This window comes from Acanthochromis polyacanthus, chromosome 1 (genome assembly GCF_021347895.1).
Source record: "Acanthochromis polyacanthus isolate Apoly-LR-REF ecotype Palm Island chromosome 1, KAUST_Apoly_ChrSc, whole genome shotgun sequence".
Classification (NCBI taxonomy): domain Eukaryota; kingdom Metazoa; phylum Chordata; class Actinopteri; family Pomacentridae; genus Acanthochromis; species Acanthochromis polyacanthus.
Window position 1 is genome coordinate 25,637,543 of NC_067113.1, and position 18,525 is coordinate 25,656,067.

The 18,525-nt window shown below is 37.9% G+C and overlaps 1 protein-coding gene across 1 annotated transcript; it reads left to right on the plus strand.

Annotated features, from left to right (window-relative positions):
* The first annotated feature begins 2,879 nt into the window (after window positions 1–2,879).
* Window positions 2,880–17,564, plus strand: pls1 (plastin 1 (I isoform)). Its single transcript, XM_022222931.2, has 17 exons — window positions 2,880–3,378; window positions 5,646–5,837; window positions 6,223–6,313; window positions 8,089–8,249; window positions 8,328–8,457; window positions 9,558–9,690; window positions 10,124–10,205; window positions 12,040–12,205; window positions 13,055–13,197; window positions 13,283–13,375; window positions 13,635–13,833; window positions 14,053–14,128; window positions 15,158–15,272; window positions 15,358–15,491; window positions 15,962–16,085; window positions 16,806–16,939; window positions 17,028–17,564. The coding sequence occupies exons 3-17, from the start codon at window positions 6,244–6,246 to the stop codon at window positions 17,164–17,166; spliced, it is 1,899 nt and encodes a 632-aa protein (XP_022078623.2). The 5' UTR covers window positions 2,880–3,378; window positions 5,646–5,837; window positions 6,223–6,243; the 3' UTR covers window positions 17,167–17,564.
* The last annotated feature ends 961 nt before the right edge of the window (window positions 17,565–18,525 follow it).

Genomic DNA, 18,525 nt, shown 5'->3' on the forward strand with positions numbered 1-18,525 from the left:
CATGTGTGTAGATGGATAAATACTTCAAGAACCAAAATCTACCACTGTGTACAAATACATCACTTGCAAATCCAAAATTTCAACATAACATAAAGAAGAAGCCTGTCTTTATAATATGTGTGCATAACAATAAATATCTGACTGAATGTGCAATATTTTTTGCACAAAATTATTGCACTGTGCAAAATAATGAAAATGTTTGTAATGTGCAACTGAACAGTATAGAGAAAATGCATGTAGATGAGATGTAGAAAAATCTGAGCAAATGTGTATAAAGGCCTTGTCAGTGTGCAAAAAAAGAGACTTGCATATCTTAAACCTGAACATAACATAAAGAAAAATACATCTTTTATAAGCAAAGTATACATTAGAGAGAATATGTTCTGTGCAAAGAAAGAAGGAGAAAAATCTAACATGTAAAAACAAATATACAGTGTACAAAATGTGTTAAATGTTTTTCTCTAATAATACATCTAAAATCATGTCCTTGGGGTATTTCAAGTTTCCAGTAGCTCACGGAATCTGGATTTTGTTTTGAACAAGGCTTCATCCCTCTCTTATTAGAAACGACCTTCATTAAACTGATCTACTTTCTAACAGGGAGCTCCTGTGTTCTCCATCAGCTGAGCAGATTGAGTCAGCAGCGCCTCAGTGTGGCCCTGTGGCCACATTACAGCTGAATGAGAGGTCAGAGGTTCAGCCAAACATCAACTTGCAGGAGGATGGAGAGATGGAATCTGAGGACCTTTTTCATTACAATACATACATGTAAATAGGTATTAGTCAAAGTAATAATTTATTTTCTCTGTACATCTTGTGATCAATACCCTTCCGAATGCAAATACAGTGTAAGATGAGGCTCGAAATCCACAGTTTGTGCGGAAATGCATTCTAATGATGCTAATGAGGCTCAGAAATCTGAATTAGCCACCTCATGTGGCCGTCTTTCAAATTTAGACTGTTTTTAGTATGAAATTACATCTCAGACAATGTTTCCTAGTTAGGCTCCAGGTACCGTGGCAGAAACTGGGAACTTTTTAATACTTTAAAAGCCTACCTGTTTGACTATATCAAGCTGTTGTGGTCACAAATCTGCTTTTACTGTGGATGAACTGTAGATTTTGAAAATTCAACTTTTCCAAGCAGGAATTTCTCCAAGCACAAGATGCAACTATGGAAAAGTTGTTATGCAAAAATGTAATTTAACAGGAGCACAAGCAGAAAATGATAACAAAAGCAGCTAATTGGCTTGTTATTTTTAATTAAAGCATCTATCAAAGTTTGCTAACATAGGTATATTAAGGTACTGGTTGTTCCAAGCACTTAACTTTTCATTTATTAGAGGATTTATAAGAGAACAGCACAAAATTTCTCCTTTAAAACAAGTCTTACTTTACTTTTTCATCTCCATATTAACAATAATACATTTACAGACAAACCCATCAGTGTGTTTCTTAATCGAGGGCAGTATTCAGGGGCTTAAAGAGTCCTCAACAATAACTGTCATCCTTATCGGAGACCCTGTTCCCTGAGGGCAAACTGAGTGACCTGAAGAACTGAGCTCAATGTATCACGCAGAATAAACAATCACGAACAGGTGCAAACAGCAAGGAGTAGAGTTCAGAAATGTCATCATTTTGTGTCCAATAACACGCTAAGATGTAAATCAGATTATCATACTTAACATTTGACATATTATATGCCTATTTTTTGTCTAAGAATGACTTTAGAAACACATTTTAATTTTTATTTAGTCTTTTAACCACATTATGTGTTTTTACCCCCTGATTATGTGATCCTCGTTTACAGTAGTCAAAGGAATCGAAAAACATTTATACATAATGCGCTTTAACGTAATAGGGTCAGAGGTTAAGTAGAATACATTCTTTACTAATAGATGGTTTACCAGCTGTTTGTTCTGCATGACCTGAATACTTCACTTCCCCATTATTTCAGCGAAAACACGGAACCTCTTACCGTTTTTATGTCCGAAACTGATCGTTAGATAACAAACGTCAGACAGGTTGACAGATCAGCTGTCAGTGCCTGACAGCCGTTGCTAAGCTACGGAGGCGCTACAGGGGCGGAGCTTCTCCAAGCTGCGTTCGATTTGGACCATAGAATGTACGTATATGTCATGGATGTTATGTGTTCTTCCCGCATTAAATGCTTTCCAGAAGCACACTTAACAGATATCAGTGGACTTCATTCTAAACAGGACATCTGAATTGCGTTTTCTATATGCTTTACACTTGCTTAATTTCACTATACAAGGAGGAGAACAGCAAGAGACTCTGGGAGATGAGAGAGTGCAGAGCAGGGAAAGAGATGCTGTGCATTGCATTTCAAATAAAAGTCAAAAAATAAGTCCAAGGTCCTTTTTTTTTTTTTTTTTTTGGGGGGGGGACTTAGTATAGGGAGCTGGTTTACTCCAGAAATATACATGCTGTTTATGTGTATGTTGAGGAGCTGCTGTATCTAAATGAGTTGTCTTTTCCCAGAAATTAGGGTCACAATATGTTTCTTTTAAGATTCCAGTGCATTCCTCCTTTGCTGTGACTCAGCATTTAAATCAGATTGGATGGTTTAGTCACAGACTTTTTCAAAAGGTGTTATGCTTTTCTTTCACAAATGTGGGAATGAGATTGCACTAAAATGTACAAAACAGTGAAATTTATCTTGCCTGGCCGGGCACCTCTGATCCTAGAATCGCCCCTGATGTGAGCTTATGTCTGTGTGGTTTAAACTCTATTTACTCTCCTGCGCATGTGCTCTTAGGGGCAGTGAATAATGCAGAAGGCTTATGAAAAAGTCTTTGGCAGGCCATTACAGTTTTACACCAACAACTGATTCTGGCTCAGGGTTCACAACCAGAAGTGCAGCTCTGGTCCTCAACAAGCTGAAGACCAGCGATTAGGCGGAGACAGTAACCGGAGAGCACCTCAGAGCCACGGAGTGAAACTGATCAGGTGTCTGAGGAAGAAAAGACCTGAAGGGGACACAGAAAGATGGAGTCCTTGATCTGGAGTGGAAAATCTAGATGACTTTTTACTGAACAATGTCTTTAGAATGTTTGCTTGTTCCAAGAAGGGGACATTTTGCGCTGACTTGTGTCTTGGTTGTGGCTGATGATGACACTGGATAAAGTGTTTTTGAGCCGCGGTAGAGGTGAGAGGACAGGGTGACAGGTAAACAGAGAAAAGAAAGGGCAAGAACAGAAGGAAAGGGGTTAATGCTAAAAGAAAGACGTGAAAAGGAGGGGCTGGAAGGGAGAATACGGAAGAAAGGGGCATACAATTAGCCCTCAACAAGCTGATTTTCTCCTCTGTGCTGGCCCTGCTTCAGATTCTAAACCCTTCAGCCTGCCTGGGACTAAACGTAAGCTCCTTAATTTTGTTATTTCCTTACAATTTTACTGAGTCATTCTCAAACACAGGTGGAATTTACTACACAATGTACAATTAACTTGAACAGCTGCAAAAATATGTTATCTGCAACTTTAATGACCAACACAAACAGGTCATACGTCACAGATTATGGAACAATTATCTTAGAATTTAAAAGACAACAAAAAATGCAAAAATGTGATACTCAAAATTTAAGCATTGTGGTCGAGGGCTAGTGTTGTTGTCAGATGGTGCAGGTTAATCTAAATGATGCAGTTGTCTTCAAGCCTCAGGTTACAGGTCATTGTGTGGCAGCGAGACAAGCTGAGCAGACAAACACAGCCTCATGTTTTAAACATGTTTGACAGAAATGAAAAACGTGAGCACAGTCCCTTCAAGAAAAATGTTAAATGCAACAAGTGGGACGATACTTAGGTTTAGAAACTACTACTATAATTTCTTTAGCTATCACTTTAATATTTATGAATTATAATAGCTGCTTTTAATTGACTTTAAAAGAAATAATACATCAGTGTTATGCAATTTAAATTTAATTTACAAGCAGTAAAACACACTCTTGCTCAGTTCGGTACAGCTTCCACAGTCGGTCTGGGATTACCTGTAGCTTGGTTGCAGAGGTAAAGCAAACTTTACATAACAGATATGTTGCTGCGTAATTGCTGTATAACCATTTTATAGTGGCTGTCAACTCACAGGAACATCAAGGTCTGTGTAGCGAAAAAAAGAAAGAAAACTGTACCACAAAAAGACTATATTTAATGAAAATGAGCATGAGAGTTAATTGTAGAAATTTGATATCACTCTGATCCGATCTATGAATTTGAAGCTTCAGAAGATTACATAGCTTTGAGCTTGGAAACAGTAAGATGACTGTACAAAGGCCACACAGTCTGTTCACGTAATGCATACAAATTTCCGGACATTTCCTGAATTGATGTTTCTTCTCGCTTCCGGTCTTCCTGCTGTGCTGTAGTAACTGTCTCCTGGTGGCAGTTTCGGATTTAACAGACAAATACAAGGGATATTTTATCTAACACCATGGCAGCAAATAGGCCTAACTGGGGGTAAATCTGCCGAGAATAGGCCATCCTCAAAAACTGAGTGACCATGCAAGAAAGAAACTAGTGAGGGAGGCCACCAAGACACCTATGACTCCTCTGAAAGAGTTACAAGCAGTGGACTGAGATAGGACAGACTGTTCTTCACCAGTCAAACCTTTAAGGGAGAGTGGCAACAAGAAAGCCACTGTTGAAAAAAGCTCACAATAAATCTAAACGAGAGTTCATCTGAGGTTCGTTCATCTGATCAGAACAAAATTGAGTTTTTTAACCATGGTAGATTCTATCTTTGGTGGACACCAAACACTGTACTCCATCACAAACACACCATCTCCACCTTTAGGCATGGTGGTGGCAGCATCATGATGTGAGGATGCTTTTCAACAGCAGGCACTGGAAAGCTTGTAAAGGTAGAAGGTAAGATGAATGCAGCAAAGTATTGGAAAGTATTGGAGGACAACTTGATGCAGTCTGTTAGAGAACTGTAACTTGGGAAAGCTGCGTAGAAATGGTTTAAAGACAATGAAGTGGATGTTCTTGAGTAGTTGAGCTCAGTCTAACTGACAATTTGCTGATGAACTTTCAAAGTGCTGTTCATTTATGATCTCTATGTGTCCAGACAGAGTTTGAGCAGTTTTGCAAAGAAGAAAGGGCCGAAAGTGTAGTGCCTAGAGAGTTATTTACACAGGCTCAGTGCTGTAATTGCGGCCAAAGGTGCATCTACTAAAGACTGACTTGAAGGGAGGAGCACTTGCATTCATTTATTTTAGAATCTATATTTTCAGTCAATTGATATTAAACAGTATTTTTTGTAAATTCTTGTCAAAAAATGACCATGATTCAATGCGGAAAAAGCTATAAAAGGGAAAAACTTCCAAAGAGGATGAACTCTTGTTTAGACCAGCATGATGACGATTTGACTGCCAATGTTAATTCTTCTTTCACTTAGTCTTATCGTTCTATCATTCCTGTCTGTTACCCAAACAATATATCTTGTAAACCCATTGCAGTGTTCATTTTTTTCCCCGTCTCTAGTTGGTTGCCTTATAAGGTCAATATGTGTCTTGACTACAAACCAGTTGCCCAGATGGCATAAATGTATGAACCTCCCTCGATTCACAATAACATGATGACACAGCTGAGGTGTTAAATGTTAACTGTCAGATTACGCCCGTCCCAGGGTCCAGGTAGGACAAAGGTCCACGGTGTGCCTCTGCAGAGAGACTCCTCCTAGAAGAGATAATCAGCTCTCCAGCCACTTCAGGGTCCAGTCCCTGGTTTGAAGCTGTGGAAGACTTGACTCCGGTAGCCAGGCCTGAGGGATCTGCATTGTCGTGGACGGAACTGACGGGAAATACAGACTCTTATGAAGGTGCTTTTGTGACTTTTGTCGTAATTTACTCAATCAGATAACAACAATTAAAACAGCAGGATGTTTTCATTTAAAATTATAAAGTCTCGTGTGTTTTCTAATGTGTTCTAATGTTCCTGTATCTGTATGTGAATATGTGAGTTGGTGCAGATTAAAGAGATGTCAGTTCAAGGGAAACCTCTGCAACTTCTAACATAATCTATTTTTCTGCCTTAGTCTCTTTTATTCTGTCAAAATTAGGTAATTTTTAACAGGTTAACCCATTTTAAGACTCCACATCTACAGTAAAAATGTATAAAAATGCTCAGGCGCTGATTTAGCTTTGCAACCATGTTGAAAACGGAGCTGACGTGTGTTTGTGTATATGTTTGTGTGATTGTTTCAGGTACACTAAACAGAAGCTACTATGGCGAATCACATCACACAGATTTCCCGAGAGGACCTGGAAGACCTGAGAGAGGCCTTTAATAAGATTGGTGAGTCACACACACACATACACACACACACACACACACACACACACACACACACACACACACACACACACACACACACACACACACACACACACACACACACACACTGCAATTGTATTGACAGGGATTCTGACCAAAGTAAGAGTTTTACTACTGGCCATAAAGGATGACTCTTATGTAAGTGATTTTTATTGCCTGGAGGTTGTTGAGTGTATGTTCTTTTGTGTGTGCAACGTATTTTCACATTGAAACACTGCCAGATTTTATCAGCCGTAATTACAAAAAGATGCCAATAACGGTGAGCTGTATAAAACAGATATGACCTGCATGGTACTGCACGACTGAGAAATGCGATAAACAAATGAAAAACAGGTAAAATACATAAAACAGAGATTTTGTAGACTCTAAAATCACCTGTAGCACTTCATTTCACAGTACTGTGAAAGAACTAGCATAGGATTATGAAGAAACATGTTTATTTGATGGCATATGCAGAAAAGTTGAGATATTATTAATATGATATGTCATTCTGGTGACCTTCCATTGTGTTAATATCCAACATTTTGGAATTTGTAAAATATATGGGTTCTGATTTTCTGTGTCTGTGCTGTTTAAACTTCACCACTAATGTAATTCTACAAAAAAATGTCACAATATACAGCTCAAATTTATAGGAAGCTGGTTAAATTTGCAGGTGTTTGGCAATAAACTAGTAAATTAAGTGAGTATTTGTCAGGTTTGAGATGAATCTAATTGTTGTTTGTGGTGCAGTTTTCTTAAAAGGCACTCCAACTGACCCTTTAAGAAAGTGGAACTATGTTTAGTAAAGGCCAAACAAATCTAAAATCCTCAGTGTCGTTTTGACCTGCTATAAAGGCAGTAGCTGGATATTGCATTGCATTCATCTAATTACAATCAGTGTTATCTAGTAACATTTTTATCAGCCTGTGTTGGCAGTAAATGTGATCTCTAATTTCACCTTAATTTGTACAGTGTGACTCATATTTTGGATCTGATATGACACTGTATTTAATATTTAATTACATGATGGTATTATAAAATCTAGTGATGTATTAGGATTTCCTGCAGGTACAATAGAATCTAAGTATAGTACATTTTGCATCTCGTGTAACTCCATTTTTGGGTTCTCTCAGCATATGCTGACCATTTGTGTTTGTTTATAGTCAAATAAGGAATCTTAAATTTATGTCTAATTTGATACAAACTTCCTCTGTCTTGTTAATGTACTGTAAAATAAAGTGTGACTGATAATTCATGTGAAATATTGAATCCAGTTGTCCCTTTGAACCTGTAAAATACATCCTCAAAATGAAAAGTCCGATAAAAACAAAAATCACAGACAATAACCAGTGCAATATCTTGTGAAAAGGGAAAGAAGCCGATTTGTTTTAGGAGGTCAAAAGCCAAAATAAACATGGGAACCTCTGATCAAGAGGTCTGAACATGCAAAAACTGGGAGTTTGTCCACAGGAAAGAATACAGCTGAACATATGTGGAAGAGAAAGTTTCCAATAATATATTGATAATGACTGATTGTGTGTTGGTATTAAAAGATCAGCTCTTTCAAAAAATAAATTCTGGCCTCCAAACCAAGACTCTCTATTCTCTATATGATAAAAAAGGCTTTTGTTTGTTCTTTGTTTCACCATATGGGCTGTATTCACCAGTAAATATTATCCTAATCAATGTAGCATTGGTGAGGCAAGCTGACTTACTATATACGTGTGTGCATTTCTTTGTGTGTCATTGTCCAGACATCGATAACAGCGGCTATGTGAGTGACTTTGAGCTTCACGAGCTGTTCAGAGAGGCCAGCTTTCACCTGCCGGGCTACCAGGTGAGAGACATCATCGACACCTTCATCGCCGGAGACACGAACAAAGACGAGAAGATCAGCTTCGAGGAATTTGTCGCAGTAAGTTGAGATAAATGCACATACGTTACCCCCATCCAAACACGCACACATGGAGTAACGCAGCCTGTTTGTGGTCAGATCTATCAAGAGCTGAAGAGCAAAAAGTACAGTGAGACGTTCAGGAAAAGCATCACCAGGAGAGATGGGATCCGCTCCTTTGGAGGACTGTCAAGGATCTCCAGCGAGGGAACGCAGCACTCCTACGCTGGTGAGAGAGAGGATGCATGATGTGATGATTAATTCCAGTTTTTCACAGAGCTAAGCATCTGGTTTTCTAACAAATAAATGCCTTGTGGTCTTGAAAAGCCCCCAAAGCACTTACCAATATTGTAGAAGTGTTTTAGGAAACCTTAAAGAGTCCTTGAAGCATCTTGATGAACAAAATATTCTGTTTTTTCCCAAGTGGTGCCAATTTTTCCTCAGACGTGACACTATATTCTATGACTACTCTCAGTTATGTGTATTGGATTTCCAGCTTTATTGTTGTCTTCAACAAGCTATGTTGATAGTTGTTGTTGGATCGCCCAAATAACTGAATGGGTGCAATCATACAATCTATGGATACAGTGCATTTTGCATATATGCAACATTTCTGGTTCAGTTATAGCCCCATTTTTCCTTTCTCCCTATCCACTATCAACTGTCTGAGAAAGCCAAAACATCTTATGAGGGGGAAAAACGCCATGGTACCAAAACAAAACTGAAACAGACTCACATATTTCATGTTTTTGAGCCTATTTTCATCTCCATGTTGGAATTGAAAGTAAATATGGCAGGTCATTATTGTCAATCAGTCTGATGGCACTAACCTTGCACTTTGTAGAATAAGTAAAGTTTTTTTTTAGTGTAACTACAATAACTCATTGTACTGAGCTATTCTGGAAATGCCATAGTAAATGATGGAAGAAAGGATGTTTAGTTGTTTGAATAAACTGAAGGCTAAGCTGGGACAAGTTGGTGATCAGATGAATGTTATAACACATGAAGCAATTTCATTTTGCACATATTATGTGAATAAAAATGTCATAAAAGCATGTTGATTTTAGAACATGACAATTCCTTAAGTCACCCTGTTTAGTATAGAAGTTAACACTTAATAAATACTTTATAACAAACTATAATATAGTTGTGTTTGATAATGTATTTGTCAGCAACTTTAATTCTTCCTGATGGTGCAAATAAATGGAACATAATGCAGATTCTGAATGACGAATGATTAAATACAGCTGTAACAATATAAAACGTTTCTTCATTTAAGAAGTTTTCGGTCCGCGGTGTCAGCTCTGATGCATCTTAATGTGTGTTTAGATGAGGAGAAAGTGGCTTTTGTGAAGTGGATCAACAAAGCTTTGGCAAAAGATGCAGACTGCCAACATCTGCTGCCCATGAACCCTGACGATGACAGCCTCTTCACCTCGGTCCGCGATGGCATCCTGCTATGGTACAACACACACACACACACGCACACACACACACGCACACACACACATGCACACACACGCACACACACACACGCACGCACACATTTATGTTCATACACAACCAAGAATAAGTGCATAAATGATCATTTTCACTTCACACAGGAGCAAGTAGAACATCAAGTGCACTTAAATCACTTAAATGTGACTTTTTTTGACAGAATTAAACATCTAACACAGTAAGGCTGACAGTTTTCTTTTTTATGTGGTCACAAAGGTTAAAGCAGAAATGGCGTGATCCCATTTTATAGTGGTTCACTTATCCTCCATGCTCAAATGGATTTAGGTGTTGTACTTCCTTATGGAGGTCGGTCAATTCTGTCATTAAATCGGCCATAATCTCACTTACTTACTCATTTTTTCCCCACCTGTTTGCACTTCTTGTTCCCTTTCCAGTAAAATGATCAACATATCTCAGTCCGACACAATCGACGAAAGAGTCATCAACACTAAGAAGCTTACCACCTTCACAATGAGAGTGAGTAGCAGATTTTCATCCATCCATTATCTACATGAGCTTTGTCCTTCAGAGGGTCGCAGCAGGTTGGAGCACATCCCACCCAACCGTGCATGTTTACACTCACACCCGTAGCCGATTGAAAAACCTTCTAAGCTTCAGTGTACCGCCGGCGGTACACCTACTAATTTGCATAGGAATTTCAAGAATGTCCGACGGGTGCAAACGCGATTATACAAACACTATACACCGATGGAAAGCTTAGATTCTCATGAATCCGCCGGTATAAACCACTTTCAGATGCGATTACCACAGCGGGTGAGAAAAACACATTTGTCCGACAAAAACAAATATTCATCCATCCGTTCTCTATACACGGCTTCAAAGCACACAGCGCGACTCACATTTCCGGGTTTATTATTACACACACAAAAAAGATTCCACAAAAAACGGCCATAATCCAACCTTTTACATCAGATGACACAAGCCAGTAAACTATTTTGTCCAAAACATGTCCTGAAGTCGGTATAAAATCCCCGAATCGGTCGTTCTCAAGGAAATGCACCTCCCGATGCGCGTCCAATATTCCCCGTATTTTTCGTATTTTTTTTTATTTAAAATAGAATATTAGCGATTTTTGTACTGAAAACGGCTGGAATTGACTGAAGCTTAAAGGGTTAACCTAAAACGTATATCTCTGAACGTCGGGAGGAAGCCAGAGGAAGAACACGCAAACTCCACATAAAAAAGGCTCCATTTGACCAGCGAAACTTAAACATTGCTAACCTCTCCTCCACCATGCAACCAGCAGATTTTCACACATTTAGTAAACCCATAACAGCTACACTGCCAGTCAAAAGTTTGGACACACCTTCTTATTCAGTGGTTTTTATTTAATTGTTTTGTACATTGTAGATTAATACTGAAGACATCAAAGCTATTAAAGAGCATATACGGAATTATGTTGCAAACAAAACAGTGTTAATCTTCAGTACTAATCTACATTGTAGAAAATAATGCAAATAAATAAAAAGCAGTCACGCGTTTTCCTACACTTGAATGCAAACCAGCAATGCTTCTTACCAGACCATGAGAAATGAAGTGGATCTAATGGTCAAAAACATTTGTGCAGCTTCACCACCAAACACATGATCAACTTGAATTTATTTCTGCTATACTCTACATTTTTCTACATTTCTTTGTATTTATAATTTTTTCATACATTGGCTATCTATTATAATTTATTCAAATGTAAAAGTAAATGTCTTTAATTCAGTTAAATACACAAAAATGTATGCAGATTCTTGAAATCACACCTTTATCGTGAAATAACACCTGGGTTTATTTACAAAAAAAAACATTGATTGTTGTTATTAGTGTCCCAAGAAAGCAAGAAATGCAAAGAAATCATTTTTTTCATCGCCTTTATCTTGGTGGGGATGTTAAAGGGTTAAGTGTTCCAGGACTGCTCACGTGGAAGTCAGCGAAGACGATAATACTGTAGATAGTGAATGCCCGGATCTGAAAAGATTAGTTGTCCAGTGATGTTGGACTTTGCAAAAAGAGCCTGTAGTATATTAACTTTTTTACTGCATATTGTGCGTTTTTCATGTCTGTTTTATATCTGTTGTGAATCTACATTTGCACAGTTGGTGGGAAAGTCAAAAATATTTTTTTTCTTACATTTTCTTACAATGTAGAGGGCTGCATGTGATTTCCAATAAGTTAGTTATTATTTGGTGGCTCCAGGATTTGGTCTTTGATTTTCCTGAACTGTTAAAACAAGGAAAATCCTGTTGTTTGACTTTTTTCATCAAAACCAAACATGCTGATATCAATTAATGTGCATTTGTAGGATAATCTGGTCCTGGCATTGAACTCGGCCTCATCGATCGGCTGTACCGTGGTGAACATTGACGCCCCTGACCTGATGGCTGGGAAACCTCATTTGGTGCTGGGAATGTTCTGGCAGATTATCAAGGTCGGCCTCCTCGCTGATATAAAAATCAGCAAGAACGAAGGTCAGCACACACACATCCACTTCATAGTTAACCTATTAGTCCACTGGACCTCAACACCTGCTCGGAATATTAATGCCTTTATCCATTAAAGGAGAGATTTGAAATCAGCACATGCACTTAAACACTTACATTAGATAACATAAAGCAGTGATAATAGAGTAATGATGTAAGATTTTTTTTATTCTCATTCTTATCACATAAGTTTTATTAGCCATCTACCGCACTTTCTTCACTTGCATAACCTCATCCTTCAGCATGTAGAGACAGTGGCAGAATGTGTGTTATTTAGGCAAAATTTATACAATTTAGAGGTTGTTTGGAAGGATTTTGACAATCCAGAAAATTAACAAATGAGAAAAAAAGATACATTTTAAATAGGAAACATTCAAACATAAATGGAAGGGACAGTCACCGTCATCAGCATCAACCTGTTTAGCATTATAACAGAAAAAATTAATATGTGGGTATTTGTGATTACATTTAAGCACAAGCTAAGAAATATTTTTTTATTTTGAAAAATCAGCCCGGAGATAATGTCTTCAAATTGTTTTTTAGTAGTCAGTTAACAAATGCCAAGAAAAGCAATGTTGACCTGAAATTTTGGCATTTATGTAAAAAAAATGTATTAAATGTGAATCAAAACTGTGTAATTTTTCAATTAATGGACATCAATTTATACAGTGTGTGTGCTTCAACTTCACAATTAGGATGTTATCCTCCATTTTTACCCCCAAACATTGACCTCTATTATTTTCAGTGAAGAATTTTACTATGACAAAGCCTGAGTTTTGTGATCCATTTTATCTCTCTTGTTTTAATGGTAAACTAACGGCGGCTCTGTTTCTCCAGATCTGATCGGCCTCCAGTTACATGGAGAAGACCTGGACCATTTGATGTCTCTGTCACCTGAGGAGCTGCTGCTCCGCTGGGTCAATTTTCATCTACGCAACGCAGGGACAGAAACCATCGACAACTTCAGTGACGACATCAAGGTGCCGTGCAGAAAACACGCACACATGCACATAAATGATATGAAGACATATGAGCGTAACTCCGTGTTATTCTGTGCAACTGAAGGACTCGCGGGCCTACTTCCACCTGCTGAACCAGCTCGCCATCCATCAAAAGCACAGCTTCAGAAGAGTCCAAATTGATATGAGCGGCCTTAGCGTGAGTCATTTTGTTTTATGAAGTGTTCAAATCACAGCAAGGAACTGATATGTGGAAAATGTTAGATGTAAAGTTGAAATAGTGCACCATTTACTGACATTTTTGACTTAAGATATGGTAACAGAACTTCAAAATGTCATGATTTTCTTTACATTTACATTCTACAGATATGTCTTAACTAAACGGAGCAGCCTTGATTTTTACATATATGTGTAGCTTACATTGTGTGGACTGTTGATGTGTTTGTGTATATGTGAAGGAGAGGAATTTGGAGCGAAGGGCTGAGCTGATGCTTCAGCAGGCGGCCAAACTGGAGTGCAGGCAGTTTGTCTCTCCTCAAGACGTCACATCTGGAAACAGCAAACTGAACTTGGCCTTTGTGGCGAACATGTTCAACATGCATCCTGGCCTGCAGCACACGGGTCACATCAACGGCATAGACGTGATCCACATCGAAGGTGAGAAAGCTCTGCCACGTTACAGTGCTTCTCCATTACACATTCAGCAAATGTTAGCATACAGGGAACACATTTGGTGCTATTCACACAATTTATCCGCCAATAAAAATTCCAAGAAAATGAGGAGTGGCAGATGTAGCCCATGTTGAACTCACCTGTACATGAACAGCTGGCAGAAAATGTGGTCATGATTTTGGCGTCTTTGTGTCTGTCCAACAGAGTCCAAAGAAGAGAAAACGTTTCGCAACTGGATTAACTCTCTTGGCGTCTCTCCACATGTCAACTTTCTTTATAGGTATGTCCTCAGTTAGACATGAATGTGATGAGCCCTAGCATTCCTGATGATAGTTATGCCTACATAAGTGGCAGTATAAACGGAGATAAGGGCGGTAGGTTTGTAGTTTTATATGATTCTTACACACTTTCATTTCTAAAAGGTGCCACATACAAGTTGTAAACATTACCACTGTCACTATCATTTTTATTGAGCATAAAGTCTAGTGCCTTGCTTATGTCAATTCTGCTTTCTATTTACATACTTTTACTCATAATTTAAAATGTATACATATATATAGTTGCCCTCAAAATTATTCAAATCAGATTAATTGGCAAAATGTACAAACTTTCAGCTGTTTTTGATGAACACTTAAATAACAAATAACACTTAAATAACACTTAGAGCAAGTTAAATAACTCAACACAACTAGAATTACAGGTGGTTTCTCCAAATTCAAGTCAAAATGCCACTTTTAATGTAAGTTGCTGTCTCAAAATTATTCAACCCCCTGAACAGATCAGAACTGATCAGATCAGATTAATTCACAATTCAGGAGTTATCTTAAGAACACCTGACATCACTAATCAAGGACTTCATAAGTGGCATTAGATGTGCTTGAGATGGAACACAAATGCCTGGACTGGTTTGGGGTTTGTTCATTGTGACGTTTGATTGCATGTTAGAAATATGGTTAAGTCAAGAGAATTGTCCAAAAAATTTAGAGATCATTGCCTTGGACAAACAAGGAAAATCATACAAAAAGATAGCAAAGGCACTGAATGTTCCTAGAGATACTGTTGGAAGCATAGTTTGCAAGTTCAAAGTTAAAAGACCGTGGCTACACTGACTGGACGTGGCAGAACAAGGAAGCTATTCACAGCTGCCACCAGATGTCTGAGGAGTCAGATGGCCAAAAACCCTCTAGAGTTAGATATTGGTTGTCGAATGATCTATCCATCCATCTATCTATTTATCATGAATGAATTCCTATCCTGGTGTGATGCTTTTCATGTTAATATTAATTATTTTTGTCCACGTTGCTTTCAGGGACCTGTGTGATGGTTTGGTGATTCTGCAGCTTTACGAAAGGGTCAACGTGGCTGTGAACTGGAAGATAGTAAACCATCCTCCTTATCCCATTCTGGGGAAAAACATGAAGAAGGTACTTCACGCAAACAATGCTTTTGAGCACAAGAGAAGCATGTTGGATGAATAATAAACTTAACATTTTTCCTCATATGTCCTAGCTGGAGAACTGCAACTATGCGGTGAGGCTGGGCAGGGAGGTCGCTCACTTCTCTCTGGTTGGAATCGGAGGAGAAAACATAAATGAGGGGAGTCAATTGCACACACTGGCGCTGGTCTGGCAGCTAATGAGGAGGTACGTTCACCACCCAGAGTGATGAGGTGTGCTGTCGTATATTTTTTAGGTCGTTTTTTGAGGGTCTATTTGGATTCAGCTGCTGCTGGTACGGCTCCAGTTATGTGTCCTGTCCTGCACTTTGACATATTGGGCTTAGACTCCTGCTTCATTATTGTGTTGGAATGGTTTTTTTTTTTGTTATGTGTCTTCTAGCAATCTCTTTTGTATTTATATAATGACATCCCTGCTACTATGTAAATACTGAATTTCTCTTAAGGCTCTGTTATTTATTTATTTATTTAATGAAGCCATGGTTTGTTTGTTGGTGTACAAAAGACCAAGAATACACCTCATGTAATATTTTTGACCTTTGCTGATGTTAAATTTGAATTGAATTAACTTGACTCTTTGCTACCTGTTACAACACTCACAGGGCAAAAAAAAGAAATCTGGACTGTTTAATCTTGAATCTGTTTGTTGTTTTTCAGGTACACAGTTATGGTCTTGTCAGATCTGGGTGACGGAGAAAGGGTTGGAGATCAGATCATCCTGAACTGGGTCAACACCACGCTCAGCGAGAAACGAAAGGACACACAGATCAGCAGCTTCAAGGTGTGTGTCTATAAGTGTGTGTAAAAAGAAAAGATTTCACTACAGGGATAGATCAGTCTGGCTGATATTTAGTACTTTCCAGATTATCAGTGTCTGTAATTTTATTGACAGATTACTGATTAAATAAATTTGCTACTTCAAGTCTGATCTAACCTCTTCTCTATCTATAGTTGCTCTGGGATCTCAGAAATGTCTCTCAGGCAGCAAAAACTGAACAAAATACACAAGACGTTGCCACAAACTAGGAAATTAGCTACTCTCACAGAGCCTAAGGCTTTGCTAGCGGCTAATGGCTCCATGTCAGAAGCCACAGATTAACCTGAAACAGAGTTTGGAAAACAATAAGTAATAACGCTTTAAGATTTAACCCTTAATGGGCAATTAATGTGACAGAACAGTGAAAAACAACTGCAGGCGACAAAATCATCAATCCCAGGCGATCGCACATAAACAGAGGACAGCATCCTGATTGAATCATTCCTTTTTCTATTTTACATGTTCAGTTATAGTCACCCTTATTAATGAAGAGATCTAGTTATAGATGACAGGTTCTCTGCTATCACATGCTGTTAAAACATTACATTTTATGTATATCGGCCCCAAATATCGGCCTTTCTGAAGTACTAATAATCGGCCTCACTACCTGCCCTGGAAAACCCACATCGGTCAATCCCTATTTCACTAGATGTGTATTAAACCCTGCTTCTTTGGTTTCTGCAGGACCAGCTAATCAGCACCAGTCTGCCAGTGTTTGACCTCATCGACATCATCGCTCCCGGTTCAGTCCGGTGGGAGTTAGTGAGGAAAGGAGACAAAAAACGGATGAGTGACGAAGACAAAGAGAACAATGCCAAGTAAAAGACACAACTGCTTCCCACATTCATGTATTTGTTCCTCTATCATCGTCTCCTTACTCCTCTCTCCTTCCCGTTCTCCTTTCAGGTATGCCATCTCGTTGACTCGTAAGATCGGAGCTCGTGTCTACACTCTGCCTGATGACTTGGTGGAGGTCAACCCCAAGATGGTGATGACGCTGTTCGCCTGCCTCATGGGTCATGGAATGAAAAAGGTCCACCACTGAAACAGACACGAACAAACCTGAAGAAAAACAACCAATGTGCATTTCATTTCTTTGTTTTCAGTCTTTATCATCATTATAATCATCTTTCTCTTTGACTTATAACTTTGCTGTAATCACTGGACACAACGAGGCAATCTGTCATTTTCTGTTACTCTTTTAAAAATGTTTAAATTTACCTAAAGATAGAAATCTTTTCTCATGTTTGTTATCCATGATTTTATAGAACAAGCTCCTAATTGTTCTTTGCTTTATTATATTTAATAAGATATTACTATTCTATTTACTTCTTCTGCTACAAGTGCAGGAAATACAGCAGACACTCTTTCAGCAAACACTTTATGTCTGCAAATGTGCGTTGAATGTTGCTATTTAATTATTAAAAAGAATCTAATAAATGTTCTGAAAAGCTGTGATTTGTGTGTTTATTGTCTTTTTCAGGAATGTTTTGATTGAAGCGCATAATACATAGTCGGGTCATGTCAAGTCACTGTTATTTATGTAGCACGTGTGAAACAACAGCATTGAGCCAAAGTTCTTCCCTTGAGAGAAAAACTATTTTATGAATTTACTTAAAAAGTTGAAATGTTAAGATTAAGAGACTACAATAGGATCGATTACAAAAATGTACCTGCTTAATCTAAATAAAAAGTTAAGGCTCTACCATATTATTATTTACACTATAAATGTATCTGACTAGTTTAGATGTTAAGCTAAAAGCATGATTATTTTGCACATAAATCTACCTGCCAAATTTAAATTTTGAAGTTAAAATCCTACAATGTTATTTTATCATAAACATTTCATTAGTTAAATGGACAAATTTATCTTCTTGCACAAATATATCTAACAGATTTAAATATTATGACCTGACAACATTATATTGTGTACAAATTTAAACTGGCTAATCAAGGTTATGGATATTTAACATTACTGTACAAATAATACAAACAGTCAGCTTATTTTTCTAAGTGTCTTTAAAACAGACACAAAATCTCAAAAGTTTTGTTGCAAAAAGAAATTAATTCACAACAGCTACGACAGGATTAGGCCAGGATTAGGATTTCATACACAATTTCCACAACAAATGCTTTTATTGTTCCAGTATTTTAACTTAATGTCTGTTTATGATACCAAATAGGAGAGTATTTGATATGATTCTGGTGTTTCAAAAAAAAGATTTTCTTCTCATTTTCTTGGATGCCTGAATCAATCTGCAACATATTCTAATGTGGTTTAGAAATAGATAATTAAGCAAATTTTGACCACCATAACGTATGTGCACAAGAAGTAACGTTTTGTCACGAAAATAACTTTTACTTTAGATGTTCTATCATAAATGAAAAAGTAATGTCCTCAAGG